Genomic DNA, 20,166 nt, shown 5'->3' with positions numbered 1-20,166 from the left:
TTCCTATCTGACTACTGTCCTAATAAAGGCCAAAAATAAATATTTAAAAAATATATTTAAGACCTACAACAGAATATTTCAGTGAATTTAAGACTTTTTAAGACCAAAAATTTAGATTTTGAAATTTAAGACATATTAAGAACCAGCGGACACCCTGTATATTTATACTATTTAATTGTAATTAGGCATAAGTTTCTGATGGTAAGATAACCTTGGATAAAAATATCATGATTTCACGGTATTGTGATTTCTGCTCTAAAAAAGTAATTTTTTAGTGTCTGGCTGAAAAAAAAAAGTTTTTTTCCCCATTGAACACAATATATATTTCATTTTATGATGATGACTGCCATCTTCATTATTTCCAAAAACACATTTCTTTACAAAAAAGCCTTATACGATATATATTAGGAACGGTATAACAGAACATTTTTACAGTTTTAACACCTTGACTTTTCTAAACCACGATAAACCTTCAAACTGGTTATCGTCCCAAACCTAATTGTAATCATTGTAATATTAAGAAAAATGTGTCCAACCAGCAAAAAAATTATTAATGTTAAAATGATTAGTAAAACATCAATCAAAGTAGTACAATATCAAATAATAAACATCTAAGTTTTATAAACAAAACAAAGAAGATGGAGCTTAGTATTGGTTTTATTAAGGTATTATATAAAACCAACGCTTCATTCGACATTGTGAATCTCTTTAAACACAATCAGAAAGTTGTAACACCGTGTTAGGTTTTTTAAGCTCTAAACTTCATTTAATTCTTAATTTTCATAGGGTTCACAGAAGAACCATGTTTTGTACATCACACACATGCTCACATTTTATACGGAAGCGTTATATTTTCTCAGTTAATTTACTGTAAGAATTTACCTAAAAGAGAGATTAATATACACATTTGTCTTATAATAATATTAATTATATATTAGTGTATTATTTTTCATCATATTCTGAACAAGAAATATTTCTGATGATCTAAAAAGTCATACACATTTACATTCAGAAGACTTTTAGTGGAAGCTCTGCAGTCAACAATAAGCCCTCAGAACGTACAATAAAAAAAATAAATAAATAAAAAACTGCATTTGCAGAATTAGTTAAATCTGTCCAAAGACAAATGTGGATTGATGAGAGTAACATTGTTATTTTCACATCTACAGTGTCATATGAACCCCAAGAATCAAATCCAAGTCTATGTGTGCAAAAGTCATGTAAAAAAAGTCAAGTCAAGTCTTTGTGTCCAAGTCTTATGCTGTGGTGCAAAAAAATCACATATGTGAAAGGTTCAACACCACAGTATGAGAAACAATCTATCATTTACTATGACTTATGGATCAGATTGAACAGGATCAAAAAATTGAAGACATTATGTTGCCCTATGCAGGAAATGGAGGAAATGCCCCCCCCCCCCCCCCCCCCCCCCCAAACACACGAATAAGGGAGCAACAACTTGGTTTCAGGCAAAAAAAAAAAACCTTAGGTAAGGGAATGGCCTGCTCAATCCCCTGAGCTCAACCCAATTGAATACTTTAAATACATTAAAATGCAGTTTCTGAACTTCTGAAGCAAAACCCAAACATTCACAGGACCCGGGTAAGATATAGATTCCTCTTATTGAGCTGAAACACCATTTGTTAGTCTTTTAAAGCAATATGGTAACTTTGGAATCAGTTTAGGCTTCACTTCAACATTTTCAGTGAAAAATGGGGAACTTTTTTTATATGTTTTGCCAGTTCATTTACTCAACAGTTGTGTTTTTTGGGACTTTAAAAACTGCATAAATCTCTGCCGTTGTCGTACCAATGTAGGCTACCTGCTGTGTACCACGTGCATAGTTCCTGTTTAGACCATAGACGGGTTAGAGAGGTTTAGATTGAAGACAAGCGTAAACAAACACAACAAAGTTTTCTAAGGCTTCACCAGCATAGTGTGGCAATAGGGGACATTTTGAATACGTTGTTAAAACGTGAAACATTTTCACATCATTATCATGTAAACATAGCCTAAGCTATGTCCATTATACTGATATAATTAGCTCATTGTTGAATCTGAGTTGAGCCTGGAGTCATTTAAATGGCTTTTTCTAAAAACATTGTAACCATATATGAATTTTGTTAAGTTTTGTGAAACTGATTCAATGTGAAGATTCGAAAGAACGATTAATTTAACAATTTGAAACTAGTTTCTCACATGACTAGGCGTTATACCACCACTGTTTTTGTCAATTGATAACATAGCTAACAGTGGAGTCAATTCATAACAAATGTGAATACAAATATAAAACAACTGCCCATGGATACCCATAGAGATTTCATAATATAAATGTCAATCATTGAGTACAAAAAGAATATACAGCCTTAATTTATGCCAGAAATAAAAACTAAATAAATTAAAAGAAATAATATAAAAGAAATAAACCAAACTATGAATCAAAGAAAAGCATTCTAAGAAACGTGATGTCGCTTTCACAATGGAAAATTACTTCCTAAATAATGATGTTATGAAGCAGTAGCAATATGACTTAAGAACTGTTATCTAACAGAAGCAAAGATAAACAAAGACATTTGATAAACACAAGTGATGTTTAGGCAGGACTGTGTAATTGTGTTGCAGAAAATGTAGTTGTCATTTGCATGCTAAAACAAGAATTGTGCAACTCCTTTGAAAGTGCACACACACTGTTTTGTTTCAGCTGGAGAGTTTGTGTGTAGGAAAACATGCACAGTAACCAAATCCTGTTTTTACACATGGAAGCCTTTTACATGAGTTTCTGAGGGAAATCTGAATTTGTCTAATTGTGTTGCCCTGCATTTTAAAGGTTAAACGATATGTCTTTGCATCTTCTAATTTGCCTCTCAGATGATGTTTTAAAACACCAGTATCACTTCAAATACTTTCTTTGGTAGCCTAATTAACGACAAATTAATTAAAAAGAGGTTCAGAACTGATCTAAATCTAAATTTATGTGTTTGTCACCTTGTTAAGCTATTTCTTCTCTTGAATTAAAAGAACATCATGTAACTATAGATGAAAAGCTTTATTATGTTGCTAATTATTACTGTTTTAAATTATATTTATTTTTGTATATTATATGTATTTTTTATTTATTTTAATAATATAACATTATTATACTGATAAACTGTTCTAGTGAATGATGGCCAGGTCAATAGAGTGATGCATTTGTGAACCTGTGATTCTGCACATGATTGATTTCTGACATATATTAAAAAATATACAGTCACACAGTCAAGCCTGAAATGGCAAATTCTGACCTAAATTTACTTTTATTACTTTGAGGTATGGCCTTTCTCCCTTTGTGAAAAGATTTGTTTATGCATTTTTTTTTATCCAAACACTGTCCACTAATATATATGTGAGGTGTGGAATACAAATACCATCACATGCTGGTGAAAAACTATTCCAACCTCCTGTCTAGCGATCAGCTATGAGTACAGAGACTACAGTCGCGATGCTTCCTTTCTTGAGCATCTTTGGTCTTGACCCCCATTCTAAAAAACACATTTTTGTGAAAGAAAAATTAACTGGAAGGAAGCACAGAAGGAAAAAAATGATCCGTCCACCATCACCACCGAAGACCCTTCTGTGAAAACAAAGATATCCCACAGGATTACTTTTATATTGGGCTTCAGGATGGATGTGGCTGTCCAATGGTCCACCGTCATCACTTAATGGAGATAAAGTAAAATAAATATCTGTGCTGCAAAAAAAAAAAAACAATCCACAAAGTCTTTTATCCATTTGCAGCTATACAGTTTAGCATTTTACTGTATGAGGGATTTAGATCTGGTCCTATGGAGCAGAATGTAAGAAGCTCTAAACTATTGCACTCAGCACAGCACTGGACCGGCCAGCACAAACTCAAGTACGGCCATGAATCAATGCTGTGGAGCTCTGGATAGAGAAAGGAGGGTGTGGAGCTTCATAGACTTTCAGAAGTGACTATTTATTTTACTATTCTTGGAGAGAATTACTGCATTAGTATTTATATTGTTTTTGATATCTTCTGCAAACTGAGTCAACAAACTTAAGGCACCATAGGCTATACCAGACATACCAGACTTTTAATACATCAGCATCCATTTTGAAATCGAAATTTTTAATGCGGAATGTGTAATTTCGTGGACAATGACCACAGATGTGTATATATAAATACATACACAGTTGAAGTCAGAATTATTAGCCCACCCTGAATTATCAGCCCCCCTGTTTATTTTTTTAATTAAATACTGCAGAAAAAAATAGAAAATATAGAAAAAAATCTTATCAGACATACTGTGAACCTTTCCTTGCTCTCTTAAACACCATTTGGGAAATATTAAAAAAAGAAAAAAAATTTAAAGGGGGATAATAATTATGACTTCAACTGTATGAGCAATATCACACTTGTGCGATGTGGCTGTATATTGGCACTGGTGAGAGCCAGGCATTAGTGACAATATACAGTGATATTGAGTTTATACAACAGTTCGACGGCATAATCGTGTATATCTAAAAGAAAATCAAACACAGGGAGTCTCATAATTCTTTTGTATATTGTATGTCAGAAGAGCAGAAACCGTTGCTCTTTCATTAACGTCACTTTAGAGCTAGTATTTGAATGATTATCTAGCGTAATGTCTAAAGTGATGAAAAAACAGGTGGTTTTGCTCACATTTTAAAATTATAAGGCTGAATAGCATGAAAAGCCGTCAGTCTACAGAGATACCCCAGTATTTCTGTTGCAATTGGCAGATCACAATATTACTATGAGATAAATACAGCACTACAACATACAAAAGAGAGAGATAGACTTCGAAAGTCATTTACCTGTTGAATAATGATTTGATCAGCTGTAGTTTCATATTACGCAGTTTTTTCTCTAAGGGCTTATTATGCGGTCTCTGTTGCTAGCTTGTGGATGAACATCGTCAACCGCCATTGCTCAAAGACAGGTTAATGGCCGCCCATGAGCTGTCTTTCAGAAATTATAAATAATTTAAAATAGGCACTATTCTTATAAAAAAAAATGTACATAATATTGTCCAACAGCAGAAGTATTTATCAAACTGTAGAGTGTTGTAGAGATATATATATATAATTATTACATTTTTATTGCATTTAGAAGTTGTACAGTTTAGTTTTAACCTGCAGCATCCCACAAATAAAGTTCAAGTGATGCTTCGGAAAGCAGCTTTCTCCCTTCTGACACTAACCTAAGACCACCATTCTTCCTCCTCAGAAATGACTATATATTTGGTATTCATACAGATTTCATATTAACCCAATTTTGTTCAGTTGAAAGATGTTAGATTTATTTAACAACTGCATGTCTAAAAAAAACAATGAAATAAGAAATCTATATACAGTATATATATATATATATATATATATATATATATATATATATATATATATATATATATATATATATATGAAATGTTATTATTTATTTACTTTTTAAACTTTTTTTAATAAAGCTAAAAGTTTTTGTTCTTTTAATGTTAGGTTTGTTTGGTAGAATAGTAAGTAGTATTAAGTCAGGACAATTTAATTACTTTTGAGTAATTAAGTTACTCTTCAGACAAAGTAATTAGAAAATTATTTAAATACAATTTTATTTGTTGTTAACAATTAATTGCTTCTTTGAAGTAACATACCCAAAATAGATGACGAGAGAGGATTTGATGACTGAATGCATGTGAATTGACTGCACTGATGTTATGTGTGGTGTGGTGTAAAAAAATCAACTACAACATCTTTAATAGTTTTATTTCATAGCTTAATAAAGCAAAACAAGTAAAAAGACAAATAAATAAATGTGTTTTTAGACAGAAAGAACAGGCCTGAATAGTTGACTAAAAACTACATTTTAAGATTAAATTTTACTACAAATAATTGAGCTAAAAATTACAAACTCAGATGACTAGTTCACTCAGCTTGACTTTATTGCTATTATACATTGTAAAAAGCACTTAGTTACTTAAAAAGCATTAAAATAAACACGTTGACTTTACTTTAAACATTGAGTAAACCCGTTGTAACTTGGAACTGCTAAGCTGAAAAGTAAAGTAGTGATCTGTTTTTACAGTCTGTATTTACTGTTGATATAGGCTTTGAATTGATTGAGGCTTTTTATTTCTTTACTCGCCCTACACACAGAAAGTTGAGTCTCTGCTCACAGTCTGCGGGTTTCCATTTCTTCTTCTTTACGTTATACACCCCACATCTCTGATTCATAGCAGGACACTGAAGATCTCCTCCTGGAGACCAGGCCTTATATCCAAAAGCTTCTCCACTGACCCAAAACCAGCTCCCAGCTAGAAAGTGCAGGCCGATCCATACGTCATCTGTCAAGGCTGAATCGCTCTCTTGCTTTGCCCGATCCATCATTAAATCTGAGCTCAGAGCAGCAAGTTCATAGTGCTTTTGTCTACAGTATCCCAATGCCTCCTCCCACGTGCTTTCTTGCTGAACCAGGATCAGCTCAAAGACCTCCATGCAATAAAATGGTAGATTCCAAGAGCAATCAGCATCATGCATTTCAGCAGAAGATGTTTGGACCATAGCACAATAATGATACATATTATCTGGTTCTCCATCCTCCCATTTGATATCAGTTGCCTGCTCTCCTCCGCTCCAGCTCCACACTGAAGGGCTTTGAGAATCTCTGAAAAGTCCAGTCCAGTAATAAATATCAGTGACTTTGTCAGACAGTGGTTTCAGGTCTTCATTGCTCACGGTAGACAGGTCACTATAATATGCTCTGCAGTAAAGTTGTGCATAATTCCATGTCATTTTGGTACTCACATAATAGTCAATTGAGTAGTAGAGGCTGGTGTTCAGTCCAAAGAGACTCAAAGACAGAAATGCAATCACCGAAACCTTCACTGCCATATTGTCAATGCTTCCCTTTGGTTATTGCTGCTGATGATAAACACTGGAAGATGAAACACGTCCGAACTTATGAAGATTATTTCAGTGCAGTCTTGACCAATCAAAGGTCTCAACTTGTGAGACTCCGCCTCTTAACTTTTGTGTGTGTGTGTGTGTGTGTTGCTTTATTTTGCCACATGTAAAAAAAGGTTAAGAAATGCATAGGATTGTGCATCATGCTTGTGTGTGTACCCATCTTGTGATACACACAGAAAACATTTACACATTTTGTGCATTATTTTTTAAGACACGTCAAAAGCGAGTGTCAGTGAGATGGAAAAAATGTGTCCTTTTTAAGAATGACCTGTGATGCAAATTAGAGGATGCAAATTAATATTGTTTACCTTTCAAACGAACTGATGGACAAAGTAAATAACTAAAGTCATACTGACCTCCATGCATTGTTTAGGGAAGTAGGGATGCTGTATAGTCCAAATGGGGGTCTGGAGAGTGAGGTATAAAAAAAAAAATCAACCAATCAATAATATAATATCATTATTAATTACCATTTACATTTGTATTTAAGCTATTTAATTTTAACATTAAGAAAAATACAGTTCTCAGCATATATGAGTACATCCCTCACAAATCTCTCAGTTAAGTTAATATTACCTGATGCTTTACAATATTAGATTTGTTCATATACATTAGTTTAGTCAGTACTGAAGCCATATCTGGAGCTAATCTAACAAAAAACTTACAATAATGGTTCAAAAATTAGTAGCCAAATGTATATATTAGGGAAAAAAATATTAAATATCAAGGAAAACAAAAATGTATAAAATTTGGTTGAAATTTTGGTTGTTATGGTTTTTGCAATATTTTGCATGGGTTTAATTGTATTATCTTTCTATTTCTAAATATGTTTGGTGACTAAAATATTATTTTAATAAATATATATGTTTAATCTGTTCTGTTTAAATGCACCAAAATACTGTATATCACCCATATTCACTGAGAAATAGATAAAAATATTCATGGGGTGTAGATAAAAATACAAAATGGGGTGTACTCAATTATGCTGAGCACTGTATGTCGCATCGGCAGAAAAATGGTTATGGTTAAAATGATTAAAACACATCAGTCAAAGTAGTTCAATGTCAAATATTAAACATTTAAGTTTTATTAACAAAATGAAAAAGATGGAGCTTAGCCTGTATTGTGGTTAATAAGGTCTTATATGAAAGGAATGCTTCGTTTGTGATTCATCACTATTAATGAAAACAGCAATAACAATAAAACCAATAAAACTAGACATTTATTGTACTATTTTAGCAATTATATATAATTTTTTAACTAATAAGCCTAAAATACAAACTGCAGGACCAAAATGGCTGCATAAAATCCTCTATGGCCCTTTTTTTTCTTTCCTTTTCTTCTTCAGCCCCTCCTGCTCATAATTCGTTGCCACTGCTATGTCCATGGGTATTAATTTTGTTTTTCCAAGGTTGAGTTGCATTCCCAGTCAGATAAAATTAGCTTTGATGGCCTGAATAAATTAAAAGCAAATATTTAATTTTGGAAGAACGATACCTTTAAACAATGCTTGCAAAATAGTGTTGATCTATTAAAAACAATTCACATAATGAGAATGTAAACCAGCATTTATTGACTGTATTTAACACGATGTGACAGTTTAGAAAACTCCCCAATACAAGAATGAATACATACAATAACTCTGAAAAAGAAAGTATGGCTAGAAAATGTCAATGAGATGCAAACTAGATGATGCATAACAAATATTGTTAACCTTCAGGCTAACTGAAGGACTAACTAAACATACAAATCAGTATGACCTCCCAAAACATGTAAAATGCTAATGCAAACAGTTGAAGTCAGAATTATAACCCCCTCCGACCCTAATTTTTGTTTAATAGAGAGAAGTTTTATTTCAACACATTTCTAAACATAATAGTTTTAATAACTCATTTCCAATAACTTATTTATTTGATCTTTTCCATGATGACAGTAAATAATATTTGACTAGATATTTTTCAAGACACTTCTTTACAGCTTAAAGTGACATTTAAAGGCTTAACTAGGTTAATTAGGTTTACTAGGCAGGTTAGGTACAAAATGGGGTGATGTGCAGGTTTAACATTGACGGAGAAAAATAAATAAAAATGACTACAGAATATGTTCTCAAAATGATAAAATTCACAAATATTAAATAAAATCTTTAAATAAACAAAAATCACAATATAGTTTGAAAATATTATTATTTTAACAGAGTGCAATTATGACTGTTACACACGGATAAACTCCAGACCCTCTGTCACGAACAAAAGTCTCTCCTGACAGTCTGGGGTTCCAGAGTTCCACAGCATTGATTTATGGATGAACACTGAAGCTCTTGCTACTCAGAGCACGCTTTAAATGCAAAATCACCTCCATAGAAAATTAAAGTGCATTAACAACTGTCCAACATCTCTTACATTTCATTAAACCACATTCTTACATATCATTAAGCCCTACAGGATGAGTCAAATATAAAACACGTAGTGTCTGCTGGTGTGAATGTGTGTGTTGGGAAACCCAACTCTGCCCTCGTGACGTCAGAGAGGGAGTTCTGTAATCAGAACTTCCTCACATTTTAATTTTTTTCCCCTTAATGTTTTATGTATTCTCGTCGCAACGGGAGCTTAGGAGGAATGGGGTAAATATCAGTTTTGTTAAATCAGCGTGTGTTGTCGACGTCATTCCGCTGTTTATGGATATCTTTATCACGCAGCCTCACCCAAAACATTCAGGCAGACTCAAAACACATTCAAGAGGGAGCGAGCACATGGGGATTTTCCAGCTGTGCTTTATGGTAGCCTCGTCGTTTTAATCGTCGTTTTCCCTCACTAGGATGCAGCATTACTTCAATAACTGTTACTTAGCATCAACAACGACTATAATCAAAACGAAATGTCACAGACACAAATTGTAAAATATTCTTGGTGACGTTGATCCAAAACCGAATCAGTGGAACGAAATGGAACGCAGTCACTACTTGAAAGGTTCGAAAGTTCTGCTCTGTTCTGAAATCAAAACACCAACGCGTCATGAGGGAGCAGGGAGGACAGTGCGGCAGAGTTTTGCTATACTGTGTTCGTAACTTTGTTTGATATTTTTTTAACGTAAAAGAAATAATTCACTTAACAAATGGGTAAGTGAATGAAATAGGGAGATTTTGTGTTTAACGTCGGGAGACAGAAAATCGTTAACGTAATAAACGCCTCTGTTTGTGCAAAAACATTACATTAATATGATGAGACAGCTTGAGGTAAACCATAGCAACAGGGTGTCGACAGGAATCAGATTTGGAGTCATGCTAACAAGACCTGCCATTAAAAAAATCACTTTGTTCTGAATATATATTACGTAAAACAGGTAGGCTATTAACTATTATCAGAATAATATCCTAACCTCAACCAATAACTAATCAAACTTTAGCCAATTTCTTGTCCTACTGACCACTGAATAATTAACAGTGATATGCGGGCTGCATGACTTGTTTTCTACATGGAATTCAAGGTATACAGAGACCTAAATGACAACTTGTATAAGCATGTTACTTGCAAATGTGATCTTTTACAGATTTAGCCTCAGCTTTACATATCTCTTTTCATACAACTTGCTTCAATTCTGTGGACACACATGGATTTTCTCAAACATGACAGCCAGATTTCTCTCTTTTGGAAAAGGTAAGTTTACAGATTACAGTTATTTTTTTTTGTGTGGATAGCTTTTTTGATTATTATTCACACAATGTCGTTTTTAAAATGTATTTATGCTTTCTTTTCTTTCCTTTAATGTTTACTTGTTAAAAATACTGTATATCTCTCTGTTTATATATTCACAATATGGATTGGTCATGTAAAATATTTAGCAACCAATGCTTTTGTATTTGGGCACAGAAATGTGTTTTATTAATAATTTTATGTATGAGACAAAAAAAAAAGTAACATTTTACAGATCTATAGTTAATATTTTTATTATTTAACAGCACATTTGCATAGTCTGATGTCAATTAATGGCAATAAACATTGGCATAGGTGAACAAAAAATACATAAATTAAAAAAATGAATTCATTATTTTACTTATATTTATTCATTATTTTAGCTTTATATTTTCATAAACACCTTGAGCATTTTTTATTTACCCCAATTATCCCAGTAATGTTTATTGAAGTACATGTTGCTGAACAGATTGTCTTACCATAATCTGAATAAAATATGTTATAAACAAGCTTGTTTAAAAAACAATCCAAAAGCAGATAACATTGCCTAAGTGAGTAATCTAATAACATTACTGACTACATTTTACACTGTATTCCTTAATCACTAACAGACTGCACAATATTGGAAACATTTTACATTGCGATTATTTTTTTTTATCTGTGATATATATTGCAAAATAATTTGATGAGATGACTTAAATAGCTCTATTTGCAAAGTCATTACTTGGGATGACTTTGTAGGGGAGTGAAATATAAATGTATTTTTAGTCATTTATCATATACATAAACTACAGTCATAAACACAATTGAGCAAATATTAAAGTGAAATGAACTGTGCTTTATGGTTTTCTGGAGAGAACAACAGTACTCAAGTACAGATATTGAATACAATGCAGATGATAAACTTTCACTCTATTATGGTTCAATTCTGCAGCGTCTCCACAAATCTTCTGTGTTTTTGACTTGTGGTTTCTGGTCATCTATAATCCTAACTCTACATTGCAAATCTTGCGATGTGACTATTGCAGATGCACACATTGCAATATTGATGCTAAAACTATATAATGTGCAGCCCCATAACAGACTATAATATATTTGTAATCTACCCAGCACCAGCTTAAGCAGTCATGAGCTACAGTAGCTTCTGGAATGTCTGCTCATGTAAATAATCTTGTGTGTTAAACAAACTCTCAGTTTATTTACATCTCGCTTACACTGTACTCAAGATGTTGTTAGTGCAATAAGTGGTTGTTAAGTGTTATGCAATAACCAAACGGCTTTTAACTTCCAAAACATCAGCATTGGATAGCCTTTTTAACGTGCATAATTTACTGAAACATTAAAAGCTCATGCGTATGCTTATATTTTTAGCAGTTCTTTATAATTGCTGCATTAAAATATTCTCAGTGTTTTGTTCTTAGATGCCCAGGTTGGCACTTTCTACTTTGTGGCTGTCATGATGGGCGCCTGTCAGCTTCTATCTTTGTTAGAGCTGTTTCACATAGCAGATGGTTTTGATGAGTGCAGACTTTTCCCTCGCTTTATGCAGGTAAAAATACACATACACAACACTAGCAAACTTTGCATTTGCAAAACTGCACCTAAGAAATATAACAAATGCAATCATTTAGACTTTCACTCTTTACTTGCAAATATCTAGTTCTCGTTTTTCTAAAAGGTGAAACTGAAATATTTCCCCAAAGGTTGCGACAAATCAAGATTTAGTAATAAGTATGTGAGAAATAAAGGGTTTGTTGTTTTGGATGCATGATCGCTATTTATGTTTTATTAATTAATTTTTTTCATTTACAGGTAATGGAGAGAAATGTCCTATTGTTCCTCCTCATCAGTCTGGAGGAGTTTCAGAGCAAACCAATAGTGTGTGTGCAGTTTTATCTATGGAATATTCTGGGCCTTCTAAGGTTTGTGTCTTTTATATTACAATTAGGGAACCTAGGTTCATTCTGAGCATGTAGCCCTATATACATTTCTTGAGATCGCGAAATATGTCCCAGGAGGTATGTTTTTTTTTTGTTTTTTTTTGCAGTTTTTGTTTTTGCAAATCCACCAGAGGCCGCTGTGTACGCATTTAAGATCTAGGAATAAAAAAAACATGTTTTGTTTATGTATCTTTATATGCAAATGAGCTGCTGCTTCCTGCCCCCTTTCCAGAGAAAGGAGGAGACTTTACAGCTTGTGTCTCAGATACTCTTGCAATACGAAAAGCATTTTGGAGGTATTTTTACAGCCTTGTTAGTTTAAACTCCTGATAGACATTTTTATTATACACAGACACAAAGTGTGCAAATAATCTGCCAAATATAAACGTGTTTTTGTCAAAAACAAGTAAGAAATGCAAATGTACAAAATGCTCATCCTCTTGTAAATTGTATGTTCCAATCAAAAACTCATGTACACTCCCTTTGAAGTGACTTTGTATTTTGTAAATTTTAGATTATTTTACTACAGCAGCATTTAACACTAATAGAAGTAAAAATGTAAGATTTAGGATTTTAAATGCAAGACTTTCAAGAATGTCTTGAAAAACACATATAGGTGAACGAATGAGCAGTGCAAAAAAGCCGAAACGTGGTTGTTCAGTCTGTAATATTTATTTATTTTTTTTCCTACAGGTATCCACATCGGTTGTTTTGCGTTATAGGCACACCATATTTTAAAATGCTATGGGTGCATCAAACACTAACAATTCCAGTGTACTTGATGTCTGCTGTCACAGAAGGTAAAATATCATTATGTTTACAATATACCATTTTAATGTGGTCATGTCATTGACTCATTAAACATTTCCTGCTTGTTGTGCAGTGCAACATTTTATACCACTATATTTTTGTCTTTTATCTCAAAGAAATAGTGATAATGGAAAACTCAAAATTGCAAGTTTGAATTTTTTTAGTTAATCTCAGCCAATATAACTCAATAACTTGAGTTTGAGAAGAATTGGAGAAAATGAAAGGTATAGTAATAGGTAGGATCTTTCCCAATGCTGGATGGGAATAAGCCTCAGAAATATGAATTGTCAGAGCACAATTATTTTCATGAATTTCAGGGAATGTTATTGCTACATTGATCACGATGTTCTTGTCTCAGAATATTTCAGTTTACATTTTTTTTCAGTTAATTTTAGTCAACATTGCTTAAAATCAACGTGAAAGTACTTCAAAACAACTCAGTTATTTGGTATGGTGTACAGCAAGAACCAATTCTTGGCCCAATCCTGATTTCATTATACATGCTTTCTTTTGCTTCTCTATTTTAAAAGCAACATTGAATTATATAGTTAGAATTATATAATTAATTTTGAACAACAGAGTTTGTGTGACATTTAAAGAAAAAAATCATTTTTATAATTTATCTTACACTGACATCTTACATGAGAAAAACATTACTAGCAATCAGCACATATCAACAGGCTTGTTTGGACCTGCACAAATGGTCTTAGGAGCTTCATTGAGGAGGAGATGAGTTAGCAAAGTTGTATGCTGATGTATATTGGTTTTGGTTTAGTCAGTTAAGAAAGCATGATCTGCTGCAGCTTGTCTAAAATACACTTACCGTGTTGCAACTCAATATATTCAACAGTAGAGCAAACTTGGCCTGCCTAGCGGGCACTTTGATGTCAAAAACACATCAAAAAAGCAAATCTATTTGATCTCAGGTAAAAAATTACTTCTAATTGACATCTAACATTGGAGTCCAATATGTAAAAAAAGCAATTACAGAACAGTCCAATGTTAGATGTCAATTTGACATTGAGGTGGTTTGCATGCATTGTAGGGATTCAAAATCCAATGTAAATTTGGAATTGAAGCTTGGATAAAACTTTTCTTATAATACAGTCACCTTATTTTAGTGGTAAAAACGGCATCAATGCGTGGATGTCAAGGTTTTGATCTCAAATCGATTTGCTCTTTTTACGTACATTATAACTTGATGTCAAATTGATGTAGTTTTGACATCAAGGGGCCTGCTAGAAAATGTTTTTGTTCATCTTTCAGGAAGTAATCCCATCCTCTTTCTTTTATTTTAGGAATAAGCATTTTCCTAATGTTGCCATACTTGTCTGAATCTGATGGAACAGAATCAGTCCAACTTAAAGTTCCTGCGCCGATGTATATGTATTCTACATATATTGTTATGGGTTGGATACTACTTCTTATATTAGGTAAAATAATGTGATGTTCCTTCTGTTAATGGTGTCTCTGAAAAAAATTATAATTGAGCCACACAAAAAATGTCTCAAATTCAATGTATTGCAAACTATATAAATATATAAGCAGCATATCAGACTTTTAACAAACCCTGACAGATAATTAACCATAAACCTGTTATGCTAATGTTTATCAAGCAGAAAATGTCAAATCACTAGACATATGCCAATATTCAATATATTGCAATAATGAACATGCACAAGATTGATATCATGGGCACCTCAAAATAATACCATGAATAATTATTTATTATTATTAAGTTTTAGAGCACTTTTTAAGAATATTCACAATGTATTTAAAGTGGAATTCATAACAGCGTCAAATGGTTGGAGACCTAATTGGTTAATTTAATATTTCAAATATTAACATTTAAACAGGTTAATCTGGCCTACTACAACATGCTTAAATACTGTGCAATAATGCTAAACAATAGTTAATTATTTAATTTAAAATAATGCTTCTTAGGTGGTTATTTTCTTAGTTCATGCCTAATAACATAATAAAACCATAGCGGTAATCTGATTGCAAGTTGTAATAGTTTTATTAAAAAAAGTTAATAGTAATATTCTATATAGTAACTGTAATAAATCTTTATTGTAACTGTATAATCCTTTAAAAGCAATACATGAAGTATTTTTTGTCAGAATACTACATGTTAAAGAAAGCATTTTGCAGTATGCCCTTACCGTGATAAAAGTTTCAGCAATTAATCACAACAACATTTTTTTACGTTCATAAACCTACAAATTACTTTGTAGGTTTATGAATGCAACTTTTTTTTCAGCTGGGGTGCCAGAAAAAGTAAAATAATGGACATTAAATTACAAAAATTTTCTTAAATTTAAATTTCTGGTAAATTTCTGTAATTTAATGTCTGTTATTTTACTGTAAATTTCTGTAATTTAACGGCCGTTATTTCACTTTTTTCCCCCTGCTACCCAGCTGCCAAAAAAAAAAAAATTAAATAACAATAAATAAAAATAATAATAATGTTTTTACAGTACATTAAGGTTAAGACACAACACTGTTTCATGTTTGTTGCATCCCAAATGACATGCACTCAACTGTGTTGTGTTTGAGTTTAGTGTTGTCTCAAGTAGTGGCAGTTCTAGTTTAAAATGGCACCCTGGGCGAACCACACCATACGCACCCCTCCTCTTTTATATTTTTATATTTATTTTTCAATAAATATAACAATTTTTAAATATTTATTATTATAGTAATATTATTTTACAATTATTATTCTAATAAAAATAACAAATCAATCCTAAATATTACTGGAAAACAATGTAACAACTGGAGTGATATGCTAAGATCACTTAAGAAATCTCTTGCATGTCATATTAATTATGACAATTCTATAGAATACACATTTTTTTATATATAGAATTATCTTTTGTCTTCAACCCGACTCATGGCAGAGAATTAATGTTATGAAGTCTTACCTCCCTGACTCTTTATCCCTCCTTTCTGCTTTATTAGAGGAACAAATCCCTAAACTAACAAATAGTAGCTTTCATGAATAAAACAGTATTCTCAATTATGAGGTGGCATAATTTTATAGCTAATTTTGAATGCACAATCTAAAATAAATTATCTTTAAAATAAAAAACTTTAATGCCCGATAGCTCCTCTCCTTTCCCCATCTAACTAAAGCTGCAACCATTGAGTCTATCAAGTGTTATATTCCACACTTCGTAAGTACATCATTGGAGTATTTAAGTGCACTTATTCTTTTTAGAATTTTGAATGCACTACTTACACTATTGTTTCTAAAAAAAATTACATGAAATCGTGCACAAGTATGCGATTTGAGATGCACCTATACATTTTCAAGTGTGGCTTATAGGTGTGTAAATAGTTTCAGGGTTACAGAATGTTATTGACATTTGGTTATTTTACAACTTACACAAAACACACTAAGTGACTTAATTGTGATTGTCATCTTGCCTCTGTTTTGAAGGGTCCAGTATAACAGTACTGCTCTTGCTGAAGGAGAGAAAAGAGAATCTGGAGAGCTGGAATAAGAAACTGAACAAAGACTAAATCGGAGATGATGATGTACAGGTTCTCCTACTTACCAAAATCATAGAAATATGTTCATTATTACAGTATTCTGGAGGCCCAGAGCTTGTTGAACGGTGATATTTTTAAACCTTGTTTCTGTTATAGTACAAACATATTTGTTACTAATTTTTATAACAAAAAACTAGTTTCGAAAATGCAAACTTACAGCATAAATGCTTTCATTCATACATATGCTGTAGTCAACTGGTTACAAAGGAAAAATATATATACTGTACTTGCGTATAGTCAAAAATTGTGCATATACTGTACAAACAAGCTATGCAATAAAAATAAATAAGGGCTGAGCACATACACATTTTAACTCAATAAAAAAAAATCATACTTATAAATCAAAGTTATTTTCAAGATCCATCTGATCAAACGTGAATAGGAATCCTACTAGTAATGAGAAACAAAATATAGAAATAAGGTGAGTGAATCATATTTTCCTCCAAAAATCTATTTTAAACAGATTGTACAACTGTGAAAACATACACTGGTTAATATATTTTATCAACATTATTATTACTTTGAGTTGAAGGAACCTGCTGTTAGTCATCTGATTTTGATGGTCAATTTCACTAAAACACACTGATAATGAATTGAGTTTTAGTAATGATGAAATCAACCTTAAAACTTCTGTCTCAGTTCAGTCAGTTTTTGGTGCTTTTTAACATTAACACTACACACCATTCTGTAGATGTGCCTGCAAGAAAGCAAGGTCAAATAAAACAATATTTTGCCTTTATATTGTTGTGTACTAAAAACAATTTTATAACAAATTATTATTAAAACTACTAGTCTTTTAACACAATCTGTCATCACCTACAGTAAGTTGCTCTGGATTAAAGGCTAAACTTAAGGAATGCATGTAAATGTAAGAACAATATTTTTTTAGTCATAATATTAAAAATGGTTGCATTTGTGAAAATGTGTGTATATATATATATATATATATATATATATGTGTGTATATATATATATATATATATATATATATATATATATATATATATATATATATATATATATATATATATACACACACACATATATGTATATATATACACACATATACATACATACAACAGTTCTGTCTGGTTTTTGAATCTGATTGGCTGATAGCCGTGAGATATTGAAGTAATATCAGCACTCTTACAGCCTCTTTACCCATGTGTATTACTCTGCCCGCATGAGTGGCTAGCAGAAGACTACAGTTTGACAAATATTGCAGCTGTTGGATAACATAATGTACATTTTGAGGCTTTTTAGGCAAGAATGTAGTTGTTTAGATTGCATTGCAACAATGCAGTTTATTTATAAGCATAGTGCCTATTTTACGCGATTCAGCCATATCGCACTGCTACTCATGTGATTTTGTTCTTCTACAACAGTTCGACGGAATAATCGTGTATATGAAAAAGCAAAAAAAAATACAAACACAGAGAGTCAAAAAATACTTTTGTATGAGGAACTACTTCCGTCACTTGTTCACATCTGCAGCTGACGTCAGAACAGCAGAAACCATTGCTGTCAACAACGTCCCTTTAGAGCTAGTGTTTGAATGATTCTATAGCGTAATGTCTAAAACGATGACAAAACAGGTGATTTTGCTCACATTTTAAGATTATAAGGCTGAACGGCATGAAATGCCATCAGTCTAAAGACATTTCCCAGTATTTCTCTGTTGCAAATGGGATATCACAATAATTAACCCGGAAAATGCCAAAGCAATGCAAACACAATCAGACTACTATGGTATAAATACAGCACTATAACATACAACACTACAACATAAGAGAGGTCGACTTAGAACGTCACTTACCAGTTTTATAATGATTTGATCAGCTGTAGTTTGAAATTTTCTCCTCTAAGGGCTTATTTTGCTGTCTCTGTTGCTATCTTGTAGCGGAACGTCTACCGTCTTTGCTCTGCTCAGTATGACAGGCTGATGGATGTCGACGCACTGTATGTCCGAAATAATCAATGTTTTAAAATAGACACTGTCCCTAAAAATTAAACTGTGCAGTTGCAATCTAAACAACTACATTCTCACCTAAAAAAGCCTTAAAAGTACATTATGTTGTCCAACAGCTGCAATATTTGTCAAACTAAAGTTAGTTTATTGATCTGCTGTTACTGTATGTGGGCAGAGTGATACACAAGGGTGAGGAGGCTGTGCAAGTGCTGTTATTGCAGAATATTGAATGGTTATCAGCCAATCAGATTCGAGAACCAGACAAAGTATTCAGACACCCTACATTTTTCACTCTTTGTTATATTGCAGCCATTTACTAAAATCATTTGTTCATTTTTTCCTCAACAATGTACACACAGCACCCCATATTGACAGAAAAACAAAGAATTGTTGAAATTTTTGCATATTTATTAAAAAAGAAAAATGAAATATGACATGGTCACAAAGTATTTAGACCCTTTGCTGTGACGCTCATATATTTAACTCAGGTGCTGTCTATTTCATCTGATAGTCCTTGAGATGGTTCTACACCTTCATTTCAGTCCAGCTGTGTTCGACTATACTGATTGGACTTGATTAGGAAAGCTACACACCTGTCTATGAGAACTATAAAGCTGCGGTCACACTGGGCTTTTCCTCCCATAGACTTCCATTCATTCGCATGTGAATGCATCAGAACGGAAACGCAGGGTCATGCAGTGAGTTTCGCAGTTGGCTTCAGTGCAAAGTTCAAGCTTTGTGAACTCTGACCTGCGAAATCGCATCACTTGACTGCGTGAGACCAATCGAGGATCAAAACATGACCTCTCTGGACAGAAATTTAAAACATGGAGCAATCGCTCTCTTTTTTAATGTCTAATCATCTTGTTTAATCCCAAGCCTTTTTGCAGCGCCGCACGACAGAATTTTGCTCACACAAAGCCCGGTGTGACCGCAGCTTGATTCAGCACCAGAATAAAATGGATTTGTCATTAATGCATTCAATTATTATGAATATCAGTGTTTTTTTCTCCTACAAATTGAAGAACCTCATACTGAGCATAAATAAAAGTTGCCAATGCAAAAAAAAAATAAAATAAAAATAACGTTTTTTTGTCACTGTCTGTGAAAATGATCGAAAATTTGATTCTAAAGTTCTAAAATATGGAAAAGATAATGTACATCAAGATAGTTGTTCAGTGAATACAACCGGCTGGATTTGCATTATACCACTTATTACACAGCT

General features: G+C 32.7%; 2 protein-coding genes across 4 annotated transcripts; one reads left to right on the top strand and one right to left on the bottom strand.

The window, feature by feature from the left end:
* Nucleotides 1-5,965: 5,965 nt before the first annotated feature.
* On the bottom strand, nt 5,966-6,903 carry LOC130232665 (putative C-type lectin domain family 20 member A). The gene has a single exon (XM_056462641.1). The coding sequence runs from the start codon at nt 6,901-6,903 to the stop codon at nt 6,142-6,144; it is 762 nt and encodes a 253-aa protein (XP_056318616.1). The 3' UTR covers nt 5,966-6,141.
* A 3,577-nt stretch (nt 6,904-10,480) lies between these two features.
* On the top strand, nt 10,481-17,877 carry hacd4 (3-hydroxyacyl-CoA dehydratase 4). 3 transcript variants are annotated; one of them, XM_056462750.1, is made up of 6 exons: nt 10,500-10,631; nt 12,075-12,216; nt 12,480-12,589; nt 13,301-13,407; nt 14,716-14,850; nt 16,860-17,877. In XM_056462750.1, exons 1-6 carry the CDS (start codon nt 10,585-10,587, stop codon nt 16,940-16,942), a joined length of 624 nt encoding a protein of 207 aa, XP_056318725.1. In that variant the 5' UTR covers nt 10,500-10,584; the 3' UTR covers nt 16,943-17,877. The 3 variants fall into 3 exon arrangements, with proteins under 3 accessions (XP_056318726.1, XP_056318725.1, XP_056318724.1); XM_056462749.1 differs by having other exon boundaries at nt 10,502-10,631; nt 12,089-12,216; XM_056462751.1 differs by lacking the exon at nt 14,716-14,850 and having other exon boundaries at nt 10,481-10,631; nt 12,089-12,216.
* Nucleotides 17,878-20,166: the final 2,289 nt, after the last annotated feature.

This window comes from Danio aesculapii, chromosome 7 (genome assembly GCF_903798145.1).
Source record: "Danio aesculapii chromosome 7, fDanAes4.1, whole genome shotgun sequence".
Taxonomy (NCBI): Eukaryota; Metazoa; Chordata; class Actinopteri; order Cypriniformes; family Danionidae; genus Danio; species Danio aesculapii.
The sequence above is the reverse complement of the archived record's forward strand: the minus strand, read 5'-3'. Positions and strand labels throughout refer to the sequence as shown.